The sequence below is a fragment of the Electrophorus electricus genome, chromosome 25 (assembly GCF_041902795.1).
Source record: "Electrophorus electricus isolate QZ-2024a chromosome 25, ASM4190279v1, whole genome shotgun sequence".
Lineage (NCBI taxonomy): Eukaryota > Metazoa > Chordata > Actinopteri > Gymnotiformes > Gymnotidae > Electrophorus > Electrophorus electricus.
Genome location: NC_137521.1, coordinates 306,125 through 328,464, shown reverse-complemented (window position 1 = coordinate 328,464; position 22,340 = coordinate 306,125). Strand labels below are relative to the sequence as shown.

At 40.9% G+C, this 22,340-nt stretch overlaps 1 protein-coding gene across 10 annotated transcripts; it reads left to right on the top strand.

Moving 5' to 3' along the window:
• Window positions 1-278: 278 nt before the first annotated feature.
• On the top strand, window positions 279-13,819 carry znf335 (zinc finger protein 335). 10 transcript variants are annotated; one of them, XM_026995521.3, is made up of 28 exons: window positions 279-733; window positions 2,941-3,172; window positions 3,362-3,632; window positions 3,803-3,880; window positions 4,092-5,015; window positions 5,256-5,399; window positions 5,545-5,709; window positions 6,495-6,750; window positions 6,861-7,038; window positions 7,233-7,345; window positions 7,521-7,539; window positions 7,812-7,949; window positions 8,172-8,248; window positions 8,379-8,539; window positions 8,853-9,070; window positions 9,223-9,319; window positions 9,409-9,497; window positions 9,654-9,961; window positions 10,189-10,330; window positions 10,515-10,721; window positions 10,802-10,944; window positions 11,135-11,274; window positions 11,478-11,578; window positions 11,853-11,939; window positions 12,351-12,434; window positions 12,624-12,725; window positions 12,851-12,956; window positions 13,207-13,819. In XM_026995521.3, exons 2-28 carry the CDS (start codon window positions 2,981-2,983, stop codon window positions 13,329-13,331), a joined length of 4,665 nt encoding a protein of 1,554 aa, XP_026851322.3. In that variant the 5' UTR covers window positions 279-733; window positions 2,941-2,980; the 3' UTR covers window positions 13,332-13,819. The 10 variants fall into 10 exon arrangements, with proteins under 10 accessions (XP_026851322.3, XP_026851323.3, XP_026851321.3 ...); XM_026995522.3 differs by having other exon boundaries at window positions 280-733; window positions 6,492-6,750; window positions 7,833-7,949; XM_026995520.3 differs by having other exon boundaries at window positions 280-733; window positions 6,492-6,750; window positions 10,192-10,330.
• Window positions 13,820-22,340: the final 8,521 nt, after the last annotated feature.

Genomic DNA, 22,340 nt, shown 5'->3' with positions numbered 1-22,340 from the left:
TAAATATTCACAGCAACTAGTTGTTTTCGATCTTTGCTTTGATCATCTTTTTATTTGGGGCTTTCCCATGTGCCAGATTCTGTAATTTAATTTTTTTCACACAGACCCAGCTAACCACTAGCTAACGCTGTTTAGTTGAAATGTAAAGTTATAGTTTAAGTCGTCGAGTTCTTGCAAGTGGTTAGCCAGCACTGTAGTGCCAACTCGGTTGCTTCATATATTAAATAACGATTAAATACAACTGGACGGCTGGAAACTGCATATGTAAGAAATATGCTAAAACTGACTTGTCACTAGCTCGGCTGCGTAATAACACCAGGTACAGATCTGTCGTTATACAGTATGATTTTACCCAGCTATCCGTTTACCTTTACACTCATATTAATCCGCCAAAAAGAATATCATCTTTGGAGAATAATAGTCCTTCAGTTTAACATATCATTTAACATTATTTTTATTTTAGTCCATTCTTATCACTTAATATTTCGTTAACTGAGTCTAATTTTTATTTATTGTAGACGAATAAACATGTTTAAGCTCAAATACGAAAGCACTGAAGACTACACTGTTTCGATCATCTCTCCCTCAAATAAATGGGATCCGGTCTGATGAAACAGGAAGCGAGGAGATATTGATGGCGCCCGACTAGAAAGCATTAGCAAGTATCGGTTACAAATACGTATTTATATCAGCGCATCGACCACAAAGAAAACAAACCATAAAGGTGTTCGCGGTAAGAAAAATATTTTGAGTAAACCGTTTGTCTAAATGTTTACTTTTATTTTTCTCAGGGACGAAATTCGGGCGGTCGGTCTCGGTGTGCAGGCCCTCGAGGTCCCTAAGCAGTTTTTCACATTGCCTGAGTGGAAAATTATGGCAAGGCACGAAAATGGCGTTACGCGGCAGGCAGGAGGGAGGGCAGCTCGTCTTGTTCAAATTAGGACACGCGTCCGTTGGTACTGGTTGGAGTGAACTGTGTGTGGCACGTTAAAATAAAAAACATTTTAACGGTTCGACGAGCGTCTTGCAAGGGTATTAAGACATAATGTGGCCTTCTGGTTACCCTTGTACAATTCGCCGTGCCAAGCAAAAAAGCTCTCACATGCTGATCTTCTTGCTACCCAGCGACATAATGTGAGGCCGAAACCATTATATGTCAGTTTTAGACAGTCGTCATATGAACCTAAAACAGACTTACGCCATGTATGGAATTACCCCGTGCTGGTATAATTCAGTAGTGTTAGCTAGCTAGATATTTAAGCAGTTGGGTTAGTTCTGGGTAGCTAGTGAGCTAATGCGAAGACGAAGTCAGGTTAGCATCGTAGTTAGCTAGCTAACCATAGTTACTTTTTTTTCCTGAACTGATCCAAACAAAGCAGTTTAGTTAGCTAGGTAGGCAGCTAACAGTCTTTGAGGAACATTCTCTTAGTGCAGGTCTGTTTAGGGACGTAATGCATTGGCATAAAAATATGTTTTTATTAGTTCTTTGTGTTTTGTGATTACGACATTCTGACCTGTTTACAAATAAATCTGGGTGCAATTCTATCGTATTGACCTAATCAGACTTTTTAATTGATTAATTAAATGACAAGTTATTTGACTCATCTCATCAGCATATTTTGTGTCTATCATGACCCGACTGGTGATTGTTAAAGGTCCTGAGTAAAAGTGATAATTCAAGCCAGCATGTTTTCATGCTTTCAGTTGAATATTGAATACTGAGGACTTCTGTCCAAAACGTTCTGTTTCACTGTGAGCTTTATTTTACTACAATTCTGAATCTCTCTGTCTCTTACATACCAAAACATTAAGACAGGAATTTCACATGATGGACAGAATACACTGCCTGGCCAAAAAAAAGTCACACTAATATTTTGTTGGACCACCTTTTTGATTACGGCACGCATTTGCTGTGGCATCGTTTCCACAAGCTGCAATGTCACAACATTTATTTCTGTCCAGAGTTGCATTAATTTTTTCCCCCAAGATCCTGTATTGATGGGAGATTTGGACCACTGCGCAAAGTCTTCTCCAGCACGTCCCAAAGATTTTCAATGGGGTTCAGGTCTGGACTCTGTGCTGGCCAATCCATGTGTGAAAATGACGTTTCATACTCCCTGAACTATTCTTTCACAATTGGAGCTCAATGAATCCTGGCATTGTCATCTTGAAATATGCTTCCCATCAGGGAAGAAAACATCAATTTATGGAATAACCTGATTGTTCAGTATATTCAGGTAGTCAGCTGACCTCATTCTTCGGGCACATAAAATTACTGAACCTAGTCCTGACCAACTGCAGCAACCCCAGATCATAGTTACAGCAATCTCCATAGATGTTTTCTCTACTTGATGCATGCCAATAATCTGACCCTTCTGAAACAGAGTAACATATTTTCCATGACCACAGGATGTGTCTTTCGACATGGTTGTTTAACAAATGAGAAGCTACTCTGCATCAGTTAGGTTTAAATAATTTGTTGGGCCCTGAAACATAACCACCCATGCAGTCATTATGCAATGGGAGGCTCTTACCTATTTGCTTAGTTAAATCTAAGTGGTGTGTCTAGATATCACTTGGCTTGTCCTTCACAAATAAGCTTATTATATTAAGGTTATATTAATTAATGAAAGAGGTTATTGGAAGCATCGCATTATTGAGCAGACAACAAGACAAGTCACCCCTAGTCAACTAAAAATGATATGTGGCCTGTAGGTACAGCTATAGGGAGCATGTACTTATTAAACTGGCAGCTTGCTGGATAGCTACATATGTGCATCATAAAAAGTAGAGATAAGAGATAAGATAAAAATGTATAATTGGAATATTGTCAGTTCCATTCCACGTTAATATATCACAATTATAAACAACTGTACTTGTCTACACTCCTTTATGTCCTTTTGCTTTGTGGCGATACTAAATATTTAAACTGTTGTATAGAGATTGGCCAAGCAAGAACAACTTCACCCCTTGAGCTGAGATGGATTCAGAGGAGATTGAAGTGGAGAGCAGCAGTGATGTGGGTCATTCAGGGATGGAGGAGCCATCTGAGAGTGGCATGGGCATGGAGTCATCAGAGGCCATGTCTGCCGACAGCAGTGACACAGCAACACTCCCAGCCCAGGCCCCAGAGTCTGACTGCCACGTTGGACAGAGCTCAGAGGGCCTTGTGGTAGAAAAAGTTGGCTCTCTCTGTGTGTGTGTGTGTGTGTGTGTGCGTGTGTGTGTATGTGTGTGTATGTGTGTGCAAAAACAAGATTGATTGATGGTAATTAAAACAAATGTAGTCATACTAACTTTTGTCAAGTAAACTGTATCAAACTCTTTTCAACCTTATAATTATTTATTACTGTGGCCATAGGTCTTTATTCCCGAAACAAGCTCCAGTACAGATGTGCGTGGGATCCACCTTCCAGATTCCTCCTCTGTTGCCCAGTCAACCAGTGTCTCCAGTGTCTCCACAGTGACCCAGTCAGTCTTGGTGTCAGAGTCTGCTCAGGTTCTAGTGCACTCCAGTGCTGTGTCTGAGGGAGGGATGATTGTTTCTGACTCAACAGCCTCCACCTCTTCAGACCTAGGCTCTGCCATTGACAAGATAATTGAGTCCACCATTGGGCCTGACATAATGAATGGTGGGAAAATCTTACTTTTCAATTGTATTAACAATTAAGTAGGATAGTGTGGATATATAGGAGTTAAGTGGGAGTTTGATAATGTACTCTTCTGTGTAATTACCCTGACAATTTTGTGTATGTATTCTGCAAACATAGATAAACTTGAACCCTTTCCCAATGTTTTACAGGGTGTATTGCAGTTACAAGTGCAGAAGATGACAATGCAGAGACCACACAGTATTTGATCCTGCAGGGACCAGATGATGGTGAGCCACTTTGGAGCCATGTTTACTTGTATCTTTACTTGTATCTCACTTTCTCAGTTGAACCATCCAACTTCTCCGCAATAAAATCTTTATCTTTTCTGAAACTCTTTTCTATCCCAAAGTCCAGTTTGCATTTTAGTTAAAGAACAGAGTATAATTATTTTGAAAAAAATGTGTGGCACACGAATATCATTGTCCTTTCTGTACACAGGAGCTCCCATGGTTGCTCAGATGTCTTCCTCAGCACTGTCTAGCCGCATTGCCATCGAGACCTTGGCCGATGGGCCCACCTCCACCTGCCTGGATCAGGCAGACCTATCGGAGAGCCTGCAGGGCAGTCTGGAGCCCGACCAGCCCGACCAGCCAGGCCACTCCGGCTATCCGGAGCACGAGGACGGGAGCAGCAGCAGCAGCAGTAGCAGCAGCAGTAGCCGCCCCGACCAGCCAGAGCATTCACGCTATGTGGAGTGCAGTGGAGGGGGGGACGACCCCGACCAGACAGGCGAGGCACACTGCATCGAGTTCCCCGGAGCGGAGCCAGACCAGGCACCGCGCCAGTCCCGCTTCACCAGCTACACAGACGACGACCCAGGGGAGTCTCTACGTGGCTATGCGGCTGAGTGTAGCGGCACAGCCCACAGTCCCCACCCACACTACCTCGTGGAATGCAGCGACGGCTGCCTCGCAGAGCCCCGCCACTCACGTTACATCGACAGTAGCGTGGACGATGGTGAGCCCAGCCGTGTCTCTGCCTCGGAGCGGGCAGGCAGCATGGGGGAGGGGCTGGCAGATGCCAGCAACTCCCACCTGCCTGACCAGATGGAGTGCAGCGAGAGCCAGACGGGGCCATACATCAGCAGCAGTGGCACCTACTCTGCGAACCCTGAGCCTGAGGCGGCGGAGCGCTGGTCACCTGAGTCAGGTGGGTCGGCAGGGCCCAGGGAGGATGATGCAGTCGTGGTGGAGTCCGGAGTGGCAGCAGGGCCTGGGGAAAGAGCACCAGACCTGGCTGAGCTCGAAGAGATGATGGAGGTGGTCATTGTACAGCAGTTCAAATGCAAGATGTGCCCATATAAAAGTGTGTCAAAAGACACACTTATTAACCACATGAGAGACAAGCACTTTAAACCTGCAGGTAAGAAGTACTGAAAATCCCTTAATTGTAAATTGAATTGCTAGAAAGGGGTTCGGGGGGTATCTTTAAGAAATACTGTTTGGGTGCTGTGACATTCCTCTATGCCTAAGAAGATATATTCAGTTTATACAGATCCGCAGTAAGACCTTTGGGGAGCTAGTGGAGAAACTGTACCAACCACACTTTGGTTCCTTCAGTTGCTAAATGTTTTTATCACTGGCTGTGTTGCATGTCTCCCAGGTGAACCCCCAAAAAAGCGAGGGCGGGGACGGCCTAGAAAATCAGAAACGCTGGCCCGACAGCTAGCCGAAGTGAAGAAAGAAGAGCCACAAGAAGAAGAAGAAGATGACATCATGGATGCGGGTGCCATCGATGATCCTGAAGGTGTGTGATGCCTTTGCTTAGTATCTGGCTGAACTTGTCCTCATTTCATAGTTGAGTACTCATGTATTTACAGAGAGAACTGTACACAGTTGATTGCATTTAGACTATTTTACTTCTAACACTGTACTTCTGTTTCCTGTTTTAGAGGACAGTGATTATAACCCAGCGGATGAGCAGCTGAGGCCCAGAGCATCTGCACATCGGCCAGCCCCTCCCTCCTGCTCTTCCTCTTCCTCCGCTACCTCACGAAAACGGCCTCGCCGGATGGTGGGCCCACCCCGCAAATTTCTTTATCCCCAGAGTTACACAGGTCAGTCATACCACAGCACATTTTTGCAATGTTTTCTAATGCTTTTCTGTATCTCAGTATCAATACTACTTGTTCAAAGACATTCTTTGTTCCTTGTACATCTGTTTACAGGAAAAAATGAGTTCATGAAACTCAAGTATAAAGTTACTTGTACTTGAAACCTGAAAAAAAAATTTGATTCTGAAGCACCCAGCACCTCAGGCTAAAAATACACAGTCCATATATGAAGTTGACAACTTCCTAGATGACTCTTGCTCATACTGATAGTGTAGCTTGCAAAGGTGATATTAATGTGATTCTCAACCATCTTTTGACCTAGAAACACTAAACGTCTTGACTGTTTTTGACAGTATATATTAGGGACTGGGAGTAGTCTGGTTAAATGCCTCCATGTGTGCCTTATTGAAAGTAGCTTAGCATGGCTGTGTAGTTTACTTTGAGTCTGCTGTCCATGTCATCACAATAAAAAATAAAGTTCAATACAAGACTCATGGCAGAAGCCTTTAAATTGATTGGCCACGCTTGCAAAAAAAACAAACAGCTCTTTAGTTCACACAAATGCAATGATAATCAGCTCTAATAATCCAGTCAGTAAGTTTTCAATGCAAATTTACATGCCATTTCTGAAACAAGTTTAGTGAAAGTTTGACGAGTTCTTTTCTTAAATTTTCCATTATTGTGCTAATCCTAACCGAAATCTACATGTTTAAGTAATAAATACAAAATTTAATTATACACAAATATGATGACAATAAAAACTTCTTAATCTTAATTTGAATCAGCAGTGACGCCTGTGTCTCAGATGAGCAATACAATGGATTCTCAGGCTCCTGAAGAGGCCACTTCCTCTGGGCAGGAGAGTGGAACCGTTTCATTATCCAATGGGTGTGCTGCGGAACCAGGTGTCAGCCAATCAGATTCGGAGAACAAAGACCCCTCTTCAAACACAGGCCCAGATGATGATGAGTTTTTTCCAAGGAAGAGGGGACGACCATCAAAGAGGTTCCTACGCAAAAAGTATAAAAAGTTCCTAAATCGGAAGTAAGTTCATTTGTACTTTTCATGTCTAAACTGTATTTCCTCAGTTGATTCCTCAGTTTCCTGACCAATAAAAGCTTTCATTTACCACGTCTTCTTCCTTGTTTTTAAAGCAAGTACTACAAATCCCTCAAGCCTCTGCTGAGACCTCATAACTGCTGGATCTGTGGCTCACGTTTCCTGTCTCAAGAAGACCTCAGATTCCATGTGGATTCTCATGAAGGCAATGATCCAGAACGTTTTAAGTGCCTGAAGTGCAGCTACCGTTGCAAACGTTGGTCTTCTCTCAAGGTAAGCAGGTCTAAAAGGTTTTTGTCTTTTCCCATAAACATCTTCTACTTAGCCATGATCATTCCATGTTATCTTTGTGATAGTTTGAAAACAGATAAATGTGTAGCTTTTCCAAGAGAGAGGCATTTAGAAAGACTCAAAGACTTTGAGTCTTCTACTGAGGTATAACCCAGCCCCTATGCTTTGCATTGTAGGAGCATATGTTCAACCACCAGGGCACCAAGCCGTATAAGTGTGAAATCTGTGATTACTCGAGTGTCTACAGGAAGGATGTGATCCGACATTCTGCTGTTCACAACAAAGACAAGTAAGATTCCAAAAATGGAGCATCAACATTATTTTTGCAAATTCTAAAAGCTTCAAGATATAATGTCAATTGAACTTACTATGTAACTTAACTATGTAACTGGACGACAAGTTTTAGTTACAAGTTACAAAAACAGTGTTTTTTGATGTTCTTCCATTTTCCCTTTTCACCTCAGGAGAAGGAAGTCCGATGTGGTAAGATTTGCTTTTTTTCAATTTTTATCCAGTCCATACCAGTTCATCATTGTGTAATAATGCATGGTACTAACACACCAATTCAAATTCAGCTGAACTCAGTGCAGTCCTCATCAGTCCCCAGAATATCAGGCTCCCAGTGTCTGCACTGAATAGATACATAAAAAGAATCACAGCATCACATGTCCTTTAGTCAAATGTTGGTCACATAAGTTTATATACCGTTGAAGCTGCATGAGGCGGACACGTGTCAGCTTTTCATGCGATGGCAGTCTTGTGATGGTGCTCCGCAGATTCCGAAAGTGTCCGAGTTCCCGTGCCCGATCTGCCACCGTGTCTACCCCATGCAGAAGCGCCTCACGCAGCACTTGAAGACACACAGCACAGAAAAGCCTCACATGTGTGATAAGGTGCGCACACAAGTAGAGTCCTGCAGTGCTGCTGGTCAGTTCACCTAGCACTACTCAGTTGAGTAGCATAAAGAGTTTTAAAATTAGTTATCATGAACTCTGTGTCCATTCCTATAAGAATATCCAGTCCATTCCTATAAGAAAATGTTGGAAGCCACTCAGTAAGGGAACTCACAGAAAACTTGTATCAGGAATCTAATTTTTATCATCTCCATTTTGTAGTGTGGGAAGTCCTTCAAGAAACGTTACACCTTCAAGATGCATCTTCTCACACATATCCAAAACTGTGGAAATAGCATGTAAGTTGGTCTCGTCAGCATTATTCTATACTCATTTCTATTTTCCTTATTCATTTTTATTTCTTATAGATTTTACACTGAAATTGTTTACAGTACTGTAATAACACTGCCTTTTTGGGCGGGGATTCAGGTTTAAGTGTGAGTTCTGTGAGATCACATGCAGTGATAAGAAGCAACTCCTAAACCATCAACTATCCCACACCAATGACAAGCCATTTAAATGTGACTACTGCAAGTACTCTACAAGCAAAGAGGATTTCCTGGTGTCTCACATAGCAATCAAACACACTGGTGAGATGAAGATATCTATATAGAATACTTGTATTTTTGTAAAATTTGATCCTGGAGGAAATTCTTTTGTTTTTTGTGCTTTAGTGTTTCAAGTTGCACTCTGATTCTTTACTTTGAATTTTCTGACTGCCTTGAAGCTTGTTGTTGTTAATGCTGAATCTTTTTTAGCGTGCATCCACTCGCTATACAGCCAAAATACACCATACACAATATGTACACATTTTTGACACTCGTCGAAACTTGTAGAGCCATAGGAGTGTGATGCCTAACACCGATAGAAAGCCCATCTCACCGTCTTGGTGTGTTCCTTTAGGGGAGAAGCCCTTCTCCTGCGACATGTGCCACTTCATGACCAAGCACAGGAAGAATCTGCGGCTGCACATGCAGTGTCGCCACCCGGACGCCTTTGAGGAGTGGAGCCAGGCACATCCCGAAGAGCCCGTGAGGCGCCGCCGGAGGCCCTTTTTCACCCTGCAGCAGATCGAGGAGCTCAAGCAGCAGCACGAGAGCCAGGCCCTGCCGAGCGCCATCGTGAGTGCCCTGACTGAGCGGCAAGCTTGCGTGTCCAGGAAGATTCATTCGCAGAGAAGGTTGATTTTTGGTGGTCATGGTGGTAGTTGGTGTTGGGAATTGGTTCTGCAATGGCGCATGTATCAGTGGATCATCCAGGTTTCATTCCATAGGTCTCAGAACCATTGGACCTACAAACCATCGAGTCCTTGGGCAATGCCTCCGTGTCCCAGGATGCATTGGGAAACACCACCATCATCTATGAGCAAGGTTTGGAGAGCACTTGGTGTTGTGCACAGAATGGTTTACTCCATATTGTAAACTTATTGTTAATTCAATTTTTATATTCCATTCTGTAGCCCAGTCATCAGATCTGTCTGCTCAGAATGCATTGGACTTGCTCCTGAATGTGAGCAATGCCCGAGAGTTAGTGGGAAACTCGGTCCAGGTATGCACTGCAGATATCTGACACAGAAAAAGTGCTGGGTGATATTTCTCCCAAATGATTAAGAATCATTTTGTCCCAGCTTTGAGAAAATGAAACTTCCAGAGAGGAACACCCAACTCCAAATGGTATTTCACATTTAACCATCATTCTTTCCAGGTGGCTGTGTTAAAGTCGGATGGCGAGACCCTGGAGGCTGGCTCGTGGCCCACCACAGGACAGGGGACGCAGGGCTCGTCCACGCAGCCGCAGAAGGTAGTCACGTTCCATGTGTCAGAGAATGGAGAAACAACTCTTGTGCAGGAGGCGTTTGAGACAGTGGAGGGAGCAGCAGCAGAGGAGGGGGTGGGTGGCGAAGGCGGCCAGGAGTTCACACAGATTGCCATCAGCGCCTATGAGAGCACTGGCGAGTTCAGTGTGGTGGAGCAGGCTGTTGAGGGCATCCACTGCACAGGCACTGCATATAGGTACTGCTGATTCCCACTCCCAACACCACCAGCACTGATGGTTCAGCGTTGGGCAGTACATATTAAAAAAAAAAAAAAAAAACTATGCGGTATAGTCTCAAATTTAGACCTGCATGTGAATTCTTTTAAATTATCTCTGTAAATTGTGACGTTTGGTAAACTTTTCCACTAGAGGTCTGGTGTTTACACTTTACATCGATACCTGTGTGTCTGCGTGTGTTTGTCAGCAGCATGGAGGAAAACTCTGCAGATCCTCCAGCCGTGGAGGGGAGCGGCGATTCTTCAGCTGTCCCCACCCCACCGAAAAATCACAAAGACAAGTTCTTCCTTAGCTCCAGCTTGGCCGACGGAGTGCTGCAGCAAGTGGAGGTGAGAGCCTCACACTATTCACAAGCTTAGCTGCACTGCATTTAAATGGAAGCATTAAGGATGGACACTCATAGTCCTAATGAAACCCTTATTTCTGTATTATTAGGACACAAAGTAGACAGTGTATGTGTACTCTATTCTTAACAGTACCCCTAAATCTGCTTGTAATGATGAAATTCTGTAGCTAAGCAGTGAGAGCCCAGGCTCCCCGACACAGAGCTCCTCCTCCCAGCCCCAGCAGCCCAACCCCAAGCGCTTCTCCTGCCGCGTCTGCATGGAGTCCTTCCACGGCCGCTCAGACATGGAGAACCACAAGAGGGCGCACGTGGACCCCAACACGTTCAAATGTCCTGACTGTGATTTCACTGCTCCCTCTTGGCCTGAAGTCAAAGTATGAATATGACTCCTCTCCTTATTAAGTATAAGAGTAGCCATCAGTAGTAATGTGGTTGCTTTGATTGTACGTTCCAGGCTCACATGGCCATGCACGCATACCTGCGACCTCACAAATGCCCACACTGCAGCTTCGCTTCCAAGAACAAAAAAGACCTGCGACGCCATATGATGACGCACACTAATGAGAAACCTTTCTCATGTGAAGTCTGTGGCCAGAGGTGATGGAACCCTCATATTCAGTTTATTTACTATTTGGCTAGTATTACTAAGTAGGAATAGGACCAAGTCTGTCTTTCTTCTGTGTGAACAAGCACAACTGATTGGCTGTGTTATACTGATGTTATACTGATAAGTCAGTGGTGTGCCATACATTTTTCTTAGCCTCTCATATACGTGTATTTCAATCAGGTTTAATCGGAATGGCCACCTGAAGTTTCACATGGAGAGGCTGCACACACAGGACCCTCCCCCTCGCAAGGCCCGAGCCGGCACCTCCCAGCAGACCATCATAGTGAACAGTGATGAGGAAGCCCTAGCCACGCTGCAGAGTGAGTCCACGCCTCCAGCTCACCTGCAGCTGGACGCTCGGGACACTGCTTTCTGCCTGACAAGGGTTTCAGTGTTCCTTTATCAGGAGGAGCCACTGCTCAAGTTAGATCTCCACGAAATTGTGTTGACTTAGATGTTGATTTGGTGTGTGTGTGTATGGGTGTGGTGTGTGTGTGCGCGTGTGAATGCATGTGCGTTACAGCCTTGCAGGCAGGTCAGACAGTGATCAGTCCAGAACGACTGCAGCAGGCATTGGGCCAGGAGCACATAATAGTGGCACAGGAGCAGGCTTTGTCTGACCAGGTACAGCCAACCACACTCCTTTTAGTACTATTACAACGAGCATGTGGTCTGTCAGGGGTTAAATAGGTGTTCAGCCAGTAAATGTTTGGAGGACCATTAATGTAATCTACTTTAATGGTTTTGTTAGACTATCATCAGGCAAGAAGAGCACATGACTGCCCATATATATTATAATTAATCTAAAAATTCCTGACTTTTCATATTCACAAGGTTTCTGGCACTAAATGTCATGTTCGTTTCTTCATGACTCCTTAATAAATGTGTGCTCCCTCAGGAGGAGGCTACGTACATTCAGCAAATCACTACAGTGGACGGCCAGACTGTGCAGCACTTGATGACAGCAGATAATCAGGTTACAGAGGTATGGCTCTCTCTTCATCGGCCAGAGATGGGCAGGATCAGAATCTTGCACTCTGGTACAGGCTGTATTTGTAGGCAGTGGTGCAAAACTGCTAAAATTATGAAACTTTAAATGCTTTCCTCTTCAGCCAAGATTTGTATCACTCACGGAGCTTTCTTTTACAGCAAACAGAATGCAAAATGTAAGTGATGTGTAAATAAGATTATCGGACTAAAGTAATAAGGAAAGTTGGTTTTCTTGTTGATTTCCTATGTAAGCTATATAGGTTTTCTTTCTCTTGTGGTGTCAGCTCTGCAGCCCAGCTTTGGGAAGAAATCAGCTTCTCTAAGTCATCTCAAGGACAGGGCAAGGTTTTAAATGTCTGATGTGTGTATGAGAATGCTGATTCTTCCTCTTTCTTCTGTCAATCAGGTCCAGTATATCATATCACAGGATGGCGTTCAGCACTTGATCCCACAGGAATACGTAGTGGTGTCCAATAGTAACCACATTCAGGTCAGCTTGCACTTTAAAACAAGATGTGATCAACTTCTACTTCTGCATTTGTTCTTATGTCAGCAAGGTTGAAATCTAAATACAAATTTATGTTTGGATGGGTCAGAAAAGCAGTGTTCCGCCCATGAACAAACTCTTATTGTCCTACATGTCTGGAAGTCTTTGAAAATGAGGTTGGTGCATTTTCAGAGAAAAAGCTCTGAAGAGGTTTACGTTCTTTCTCAGATGGAGGATGGCCAGATAGCTCATATTCAGTATGAGCATGATGGTTCGTTCCTGCAGGAACAGCAGGTAAGGAATAGGAGAAGACTCTTCTACAAACGAAAACTAACGCAGAGTACACTGTTGTTCTTCAGTGTGTTAAACAGGCTTACTGATAGCTTACTATTAACTAACGTTATTGTTTATGTCCGCAGATTGCTCTAAGTCACGATGGACAAATTCAGTATTTCCCCATCAGCACTGAGCAGCAGATAGTTAACCCAGAGGACTTAGAGGCTGCTGCCCACTCCGCTGTCACTGGTATGACATTTGTCTTATCTTCACTGTTTTCCATGAATGCCCTTATTTTTGGGTGTAAAGAGGCGAATAGAGATTCACCCCACCAATCCACATATGTCATTTGATGTAGCCTAGCTTACTCAGCCATGGTAAAACTGCAGACTAGGCAAAAGTAGATAGTATAATCATTGCCATTTGAGTCGTTACAAAAAGACAGTGAAGTGTCTGTCATTGGGAAATGCGACACACGAGCGTGGGTGTATGTGTCCAGCTGTAGCTGATGCAGCCATGGCCCAGGCTCAGGCGGTTTATGCCACAGAGGCCACCCCGGAACAGCTGGAGCAGATGCAGCAGCAGGGCATCCAGTATGATGTCATCACCTTCACAGAGGAATAGAGATCATACACCCGACGCCTGCAGTCTCACACGCTCATATGGGTTGCGGTGGAAATCAGCAGCCTGCTGTTACTGTCCTCATGGGATAAGGGGAAATGTGCAAAAGACTTTCTTTTTTGTATATTCTGTATAGTACATTTACAGAATCAGTGGAGTCATACAGTAATGGATGCCAGATCTGTAACAATTTATTCATCTCACTGTGCCTCCACTGTTCTGCTATGTAAAAAGAAGTATCAAAAGGTGACTAAAGTTTCTGTATTTAATTAATTATCTATGTTTCTTTGGTATGCTGTAGGGAATGGTAGAGCATAATGACAAGGTACTGATTCTCTGTATGGGGCTGAATAAATTTAGAATAAAATGTTTGGGCTTTATTTTATGATAAGGTTCCAAAATTCTAAGCTCTGATGGAGTAGTTTTCCAAGACAATTTTGCTTTGGCACTCATAAAGCTATAACCAAATAAATTACAGCTGCTTTACCTAAGATGTCTGAGTAACTGCCTTTTTTGCAAGTGATAATTTTCAACATTTTCACTCAAAATTATGATATTCTCATTAGAATGATAATGCATTACTTGTAAATGTTGACTGGCATAGCTCTAGTGGTAACTAGGTGATCAGCAAACATTCATTCATAAATGTCTGTACTGCTTTGGTAAGAAACTTTCAAAATGTGGGAATGTATTAATAATATAGCAATGAATTGTTTAAGCTCAAGGAACCACAATGAGAGGAAGTAAAAATTACTGAAAAAAGTTTAAAAATATGCTATTTTTTTCCACCCCAGCAGTTTTGCTCCTTCTGTTTGATTCCTCATTTCAGTGACTGAGTAATCCTGTACAGGAGACTTATTTCTCAGAGACGAGAAGCCAATATGAAGCTTTTTTTCTTTTTCATTGTCCTTCTCAAGAGTGGTGAGTTTGTGTACACTTCAGTGGATTTTGCTAAAGGAACACTTCCAAAAACCCTAATGTGTTCCTACACTTTTCAGGTATGAATCCAACAAAAGGACAACTAAATGTGCAGCTGTCAAGTGAAGTGCTTCTGACATTTGAGTTTTACCCATATGTCAATACATTTGTCAAGTATTGCTGTAAGTTTATTCTGTCTGAATGCCTAATCTTTGTGAACAACAAAGGATATGCTCATGATGCCTACAAAGGAAGAATAGAAAGTCAGGAATACTCTGGAAGGTTGGATATAAGAATCTGGAATCTGCACCTAACGGATACTGGACTATACAGATGTGCAAGCCAAGGGTCACAATACCCCATCTACAAAGATTTTTTGGTAAATGTAGCTGATAAGGTCTTAATAATCACATTATCACATTTCACTTATATCAGTCTTTGACAATTACATATGTATATGCTGTAGCCTCTTTCAATACTTTGAGCAAATTGCTTTACTGTTTGTGTGCAGAAGAAATATCAGAATGCTAGCATTTTAATATTTTTAAGGCTGATTAATGCTGAATGTTTTCTTCACCTTTCCAGCATGACCTTGTTGTGTTGCATTTTGTTGCAGACAGAAGCACTGAGTTGAAGCCACTGTTGCCCATTTTAAAATCCACTCTCTCAACATCAGTTACATCAGTGCATCACCTCTTAAAGAAAGACAATGAAGAGAACAGGTTAATTCCCACAAACACTTAGCATGTCTATTTGCCATATAAGGCATGGTATTTTAAAAGTGATTCAATTTAAGTATGGTTTCAAGATTTTCTATAATAAATCAAATTGCTCTTAACTACAGTACATGGGAATACAGTGCTTCAAAACCTATTTCATTAAATCCAGTTTTACTCTATCACTCTATCTCTATTTTACTCTATCTATTTTGTTCAAGCAGTAAAACATGGCGCTTGAAACTCACATTGGGAACAATGTCTGCTGTTATAATCATTATCTCAGTCATACTGGGAATGATCTTCCACAAAAAAGAAAGCCGAAGGTAAGGGGTGGATTAGATTTTCTATAAATAAGACAGATAATATCCTCAAAGTGTTCGTGCAATTGTTGTGTAGTAACCAGTACCAGAATACACTCCTTGGTTAAAAAAAAACAAACAAAAAAAACTAAATTTAATGGACCCAACAACAAATCAATGGTCAGAAAATGAAAGAGCTTAAAAAAAAACAAAAACAAAAAAACATACACTCCGGAGACCTGTACCACCATTTGCTAGCATGATTTTGGTTCCACAGGAAAATGTGGAAGCTGTTCCAGTGCACCCGATATCATGCAAGTAAGTTCTTCCTCATTTGACTCATGCTCACATGCTTGATGCAACTGCATGTTGTTTGGAAACATCTCACAGTGGAAACATTACACATGGATGTTTGGCAACATTCTTAACCCAACGTTCATACCACTTTCTATTATTTAAAAAAAACCTTATAAAGATGTGAGACTTTTAAAGTCCTGTTATAAAAAAGTTTAATTCATCCCATTTCTGGTGTCTTTCACTAAATCCTACTACATATATACACTCCTGGGCCAAAAAAATGCCAAACAAGGAAATTCACTTGTATATTCTTCTTGTACACAAACATAAAACCATGAAAAGATTTAATGTTTGTGTTCACATGTCTGTGTGTTCATTTTTTTCCCCAAATACTTGCTGTTGAAACCTTTAAAAGCTTAATATTTTGCAATTTTGGATTTGGCTCAGGAGTGTAGATCTCACATAGGTCACAAATCATCACATTATTCACCACTAATATTGTTCCCATTGTCCAAACAGCCTCATGAAGAGGTCAACAGCGTTATCTACACTACGGTGGATTTCAAGCCCTATGAAGAAGCATCTGAACTATACGCCAACTTGTACAGCTACAACTTAGGAGCTGTCAGATCTGATTCAGGTATCACTTTGAAGAAACAGGAGAATGTGGAATACTCTACTGTAGCCAGAATTGTAGGCTAAACATCTGAGATGTTGACTGTGATGATCAATGCATTTCCATTAAATCGATTTAATATTAATCATTTGAAATGTTATATAAGCAATTGATTATAGATTTTTCTCACCACCTATGAAAAGTTAAATCAGAGGACAACTGAACAGTCTCATATGAATAGTGGATTCCATTGTTATCTGGATGGTATTATGTTGCTTTCAGAGGGTAGAGGATTACACTCATGTAAATGAGTGTAATATGAATATTTTGTCTGATATACAATATAATAAAGTTAAAAGCTAAACCTAAGATATATTTGCACAAATTTTTAATAGCCTTTACAGTTCATAATAAACTACACAAAATGATCTTATTTTGTTGTTATTTCAGTATATTTGTATAGAATATCTTATGCATATGCATAATCAAATTTCTGTTTATTCTTCAAGCAGGAAATTCTATTGATAATCAAAGAGAGCTGTTTTGGTCTTTCCACCTGAAAGCAATCTTCACTGCCTGAAACACACTCTTGTTTTCCATGTGAAAGTTGATGTACCAGTTCCTGAAAACATCACACAGGATCCGGGATAAGCTGCTCCCAAAGTTGTGTCAAAAATCCTGTTTGGCAGCCATAGTACCTTTGAAAGTGGAACAGTGGGTTAAACAGTTCATTCACATGCATATTGTTGCTGCAAGAGTTAATGAATCACCCTTTCTTCTGAAGGATGAAGGACAGAAGAAGAAGGCATAAATGCTGATGTAGGTAATGGAGGGCATGTTAACGGCTAGAGTTAACAATGGACTGTATGAAGTGATGATTTATAATGACTGATCAATTTGTGGGATCATTTTGGGGTTTGCCAATAAAGTAAATTCTGGACTCCTTAAATTTTGGCTGATGGCATTCAGATTGCTGATGTAACAATTTGGAAATATAATAACGGAAGTATCAGTATCACCAATTGCTTGACAATTACCAAAAGCAAGCAACCTCCTTAAAATCTTCCAGAACATTTTGATTTCCAAAAGCCTGTAAGGAGGAAAGGAAAGAATAAAAACAGTTTAGAGTGAGGACTTTTCAATACAGTCCTCAGGGAACCCTGATCCAGTCCAGATTTTGGTTTACTCCAGCTCCTTACACACCAGAACTCCACGTGGGACTTAAGTTATGGGCTATAGAGCTGTAGGCTTAGGTGTGTTGGCAGATGGAGCAGAGTAAATATGTGACCTGGCTGGGGACCCTCAAAGGACAGATATAACCATTGATGTAGAGTTATGTTTACTCCTGGGCAACAAAATGGGCCCAACCCAAAAGTAAATTTAATGGTCTTAACAACAAATCACTGGTCAAAAAATTAACAAGAACTAAAAATTGCTCTCTTGAGACACCTCTTGCTTGCCATTACTCTTTGCTGCAGTTAACTTTGTGTGTGTGTGTGTGTGTGTGTGTGTGTGTGTGTGTGTGTGTGTGTGTGTGTGTGTGTGTGTGTGTGAGGGGGGTGGGCATGGAAACAGGAAAATTAATTTACATCTTGAAAATATTTAAATGTTTTTGATATGAAATTAAAACAAACACATGTGTGGGTGTTCAAAATTTTCCATTAAAGGCCCATGTTTGGGGTTGGCCCAGGAGTTTAGGAGGAAGAGGAAAGGAGAGGTAAGGAATGTCCCCATACTGCAGAAACCAGTGCACAAACAAAAATGAACAAAACCCAAAGTAGCATTATAACTGACACAGCAGTTAAAACAAAAAGAGGTTTTAAAGGAAATAATAAAGAAATAATGACACAGTTAGCGTGGTGAATGAGATGGGAACACATGCCATCTTTGTGGGGCAAAGCACAAAACTAAAACAAAACACAGGAATCAAAAGAGATGACATAAACAAAAGCCACGCAGTTGCCACTGGCGCCAGACAGATGACCCAGGAATAAGATGCAAGAATAACATGCTGACCTGCACCAAAAAGGTTCAACAGACTTAAGTTTCTCATAGTAAACCAAACCTTGCTTTCCACTAAATCTACATGTGGAAATGCACAAACCTATAAAAGCTACATGGAGCTGAACAATGTTAAACTGGACTGGTACCTACTTTGCTGTTACTAGGATTTTACTAAGCATTGCATTTTCACTAAATACTAACAGACAGAAGATAACTTTAAGGGGCCACATTACTCACTGCTCAGATATCATGGCAGACCAAGCCCTGGCTCATCGTGTTTTCACAGTGGATACAGTAATGGGAGATACCAAAACAGCTTGGTAGGCCAGACCAAGGTTTCCATTGGGAGACATGGTGGATATGAAGGGTGTCTCAGTCTGGCTCAGTCCAAATATCTAATTTAGCACTAAATTTAGCAACCTATAGTACAAAAGGAGCATCTCCCAAAGTTATATTTTTCAATGTAAGCAAACCTCTCCAGTCAATCTCCATGTACAAAGCATGATTTAATCTGGGTTACTTTAATCAAATCAGTCTTGTCTAGTATATTTTAGTAAGTGTAAGATTCATAAAGAGTTGGAAGATAATGAAAATGTAAAAGGCATTTAAGTTTTTTAATTTGTGGAAATCCTCTTGTCAAATAGGAGACAAAAAAAGAATTTAGATTACAGCAAGCAAGTGACCAAGCAGTGATTACTATCCTACAGAAAATGTCTAAGACAAAGACCTCCACACAGGCTTTCTGTGTAAAGCTTTGGACAGCAACTTTCAAGCTTAAATCCACGAGTTTATGAGTCCTACACTTAATACAAATATTTATGCTTAGGAAAAACGCTAAACTTCATTTGTTGTACTCCAGAAATTTCACTGAATATTATGTTGTACATATCAAATTTGTCAAAGAAGGACAATTCTAATTTGGGTAATTACCACCGTAGTGTCATAACCCAGGAGTCCAGTCATTCTGCCAGTGTCATACTGAATGGAGAGAGCCTCATTAGTGCTCTATGAAGTGCTGGACTACTGTGGGCTGAACTGAAGATGGTCATCTAAAGAAAACAAAAATTTGACTTGTTTTTGTGTGCCACGTATATAAAGACAGATATATTAGCTAACCCAGAATCTTAGAGGGTTTGTGGAAAGATCTTTAGTCACTCATTCACAAGACGTTTAACACTATATAACTGCTGTCTCATTGTCTCATAAACCCAAATCAATACTTATGTCAAGTCTGAGTTGAGCAGTACACAAAAGGCTTCTGCAGATTAGTGGAGCCAGAATCCATATCCTGGTTTTCATACTAGTGTTTTAAGTATACTTTTATAATCCAAACCATGACACGTATGCTCAATGCAAATAGCCCATGTCTGAATATAAGAACAAACATTTAGCCACCCTATGTGATTTAGTTTAACATAAATTTGCATCATTGGTCAGGAGCTCTCAGAGGTGGAAAGTGTACTAAAATATTCTACTCAAGTAAAAGTACTATTACTTTGATGAAATTTTACTTAAGTACAAGTAAAAATCAATTGTCTAAAAATCTAGTCAAGTAAAGGTAAAAAGTAGCTCGTTTAAAAATTACTCAGAGTAAAAGTTACTTTTATTACCTTTTTAACAGTGGGAGCGGGACAATGGGATATAATTTTCCAACATAAGTTCATAGACCATACAGTATATGCTTGCTCAGGTTTGATGAGTTTTTATAAGATGCTAGTTCAGTCTTTCTGTGCAAACACATCTTACACTGCCTAATAAAGAGTTCAAATCAAGCAGAATTCAGCAGGATTTCGCATGCAAATGGGTCTGTACTATAGGTGTCTGATTTGATTTTAGTGCTACTTTATTTTCCAGACCCTCATTCACTGCAGCAGTTTCCGGGACTCGATGTTTTTCTTGTGTTTTTTCTCTTTTTTTACTTAGCAACGGATGTTATTTAAAACGTAGCGAATTACAATACTTCATGCAAAACATACCCAAGTTACTTTCTTGACCAGCCTGAGTACGCTTGACCTGTGGAGAATAGTGACATTTCTTCCAGCCTTCCTGCAGTAAGTCTTTCTCCTGCAGCCTCTATCATGTGGTCTTGCCATTGGCGTCCTGCACCACATATTGACCCTATACAGTACTTTTAGAAAGTGATTACAAAAAACCTCCAACTCCACAGATTAAAATATCCAGACTAATAGTTCAATAAAAATGTAAGATGACACAGCACAAGAGAAGTAAGTTGCAATATGCTTGTCAATCTCATAGCAATGTGATAGTGTTCACAATGAAGTTACACTCTTGTTGTGTTGTGAGGCATAGAGATTGCCACCAACCCACACAGCACCAGATTCAAAGTAATTGTTTTTCCTGGGAATCCTTTGTATAACCGAAAATATCAATACATATTAACCCTAGCCCTATCAACCATGATAAAATAGGTTGTACTAACTAATGGATAGATGAAAAATCATAATGGTTAAATAAGTGTGGCATAAGCACTATGATATAATTGAGATATTTATGATTATTTGTTTTTAAACACTGGGAGGCAACCTAATGGTACACCTTGCTTTCGTGTTATCAGTATTTTCCATTTAGATATGCTTCAAAGGTCAGCTACATATTTCCAAGCATAGTCTTACTAAACGAATGATATCATTTTATGACACTGAAAACCAAATATGCTTGAGTATGCTTACCACAATAGTCTACCAAGGACTGAATATGGTTTTGTGAGGCCTCTGAGCACAAGCATCTTGGAGCAGTCCCACAGCCCCAACTGTGTAAGGACACATTATTCATCATGTCAAAAAGTTGCCCCCACACAGTAAACACTAATACCATATAATATCCTATTGGAACAATATTCCACAAGTCGATTATAGAAAAATGAAAAAAATGCAACCATCATTCCATATCTCCTTCGTTCCACATCTGCACAACTTACTCCATATCCATCCCATCCAGACAATGTACTAATATTCCATATAAAACCAAAACCATTAAGAAAAAAAAAATAATTCCTATACTTTGGAAAAGGTTAATTTGAAGACCTTTTCCTGGACTTCTGGGTGAACTAGCACAGGGGTTCCAGAACAGTGGGCAGTGTATGGACTGATGGGCCTGGGTACATGTTGTTGTTGTTGTTGTTTTTTCATTCATTGATTTAGTGACTTGTACAATTTAATTAAGTACATTTATTCATTATGTACTCATACACAGAGACCATATGTTCACTTTTTCCCTGATGTTTCTGGGACCTAAAAGAATCCGGATTTCTAAAATGCCTAAAATGTGTTGAATGTTTCGTGTTGATGTTGGCATTTGCTTTCTACAGTTGCCATACACTGTGCGGCTGCTTTTGAATAGCTATGACCGTTCTTTATAAGTACTGCCTACTCGCACTCTACCGTTCAACCATTGCTCAGACTGCTTAGCACCATGTGTGTAGCTGCTTCACAGATGTGTATGCCCAGACAGGTTAAATGAGTTTTTAGACTTGTAGCCCTAATCGGACAGGATTAATTTAACATGTGAAGGTGAGCAGTTGTGACCATAACAAATTATTACCAGTGTTTCTCAGTCTTTTTAGTCCTGTCATGTGCCATGTTATTCTTTTTTACCGACTTCATCAGTAAATTTTCCACTGCCTTTAACTTCTGTAAAACGAGCCGTAAAATTAAGATCAGCCTATTAATCCCGTGGGAATCGAAAATATTCTGTCATATCCTGTGGAAAATTAGTTTTTCGCAGTTTTTCTCAAGCATGGAGGTGCTCGAGGAGGCATTTCATTTCGTCGTGTATGGCACAGATACCACGGGTCGTTTATGTCACTTGTTGTACGACATACAACACTCAAATCCAGAAGACTAGGTAGACACTTCTGACAGCTTTAGTTAAGTCATTGTGGAGAGTTGCCTATAGCCTACATATGTGTTATGCGCATGTAGCCTTTTAATTTTCAAACTGAAATTTCATTATTTAAGTGGGTTATGAGATTTATCATCCTCTACTTTTTTTGGAGGTGATGGCAGTAAATCGTTAATCGAGTAGCCACTCCCATTTGTTATTTATGAAGAACTGTCCGAACTGGTCATACATTTTACAATTTTACATTATTATAAAATTACACAGCTGAATGGAGAGGAATAAGAATACTTTGAATACT

Excerpts from the sequence above, each read along its gene's own strand:
- znf335 (XM_026995519.3), top strand. The coding sequence starts at position 2,981 with ATGGATTCAGAGGAGATTGAAGTGGAGAGCAGCAGTGATGTGGGTCAT. Across the intron at positions 9,320-9,408 it reads CACCATCATCTATGAGCAAG|CCCAGTCATCAGATCTGTCT; the intron begins GTTTGGAGAGCA and ends TCCATTCTGTAG. Across the intron at positions 11,275-11,477 it reads AGCCCTAGCCACGCTGCAGA|CCTTGCAGGCAGGTCAGACA; the intron begins GTGAGTCCACGC and ends TGTGCGTTACAG.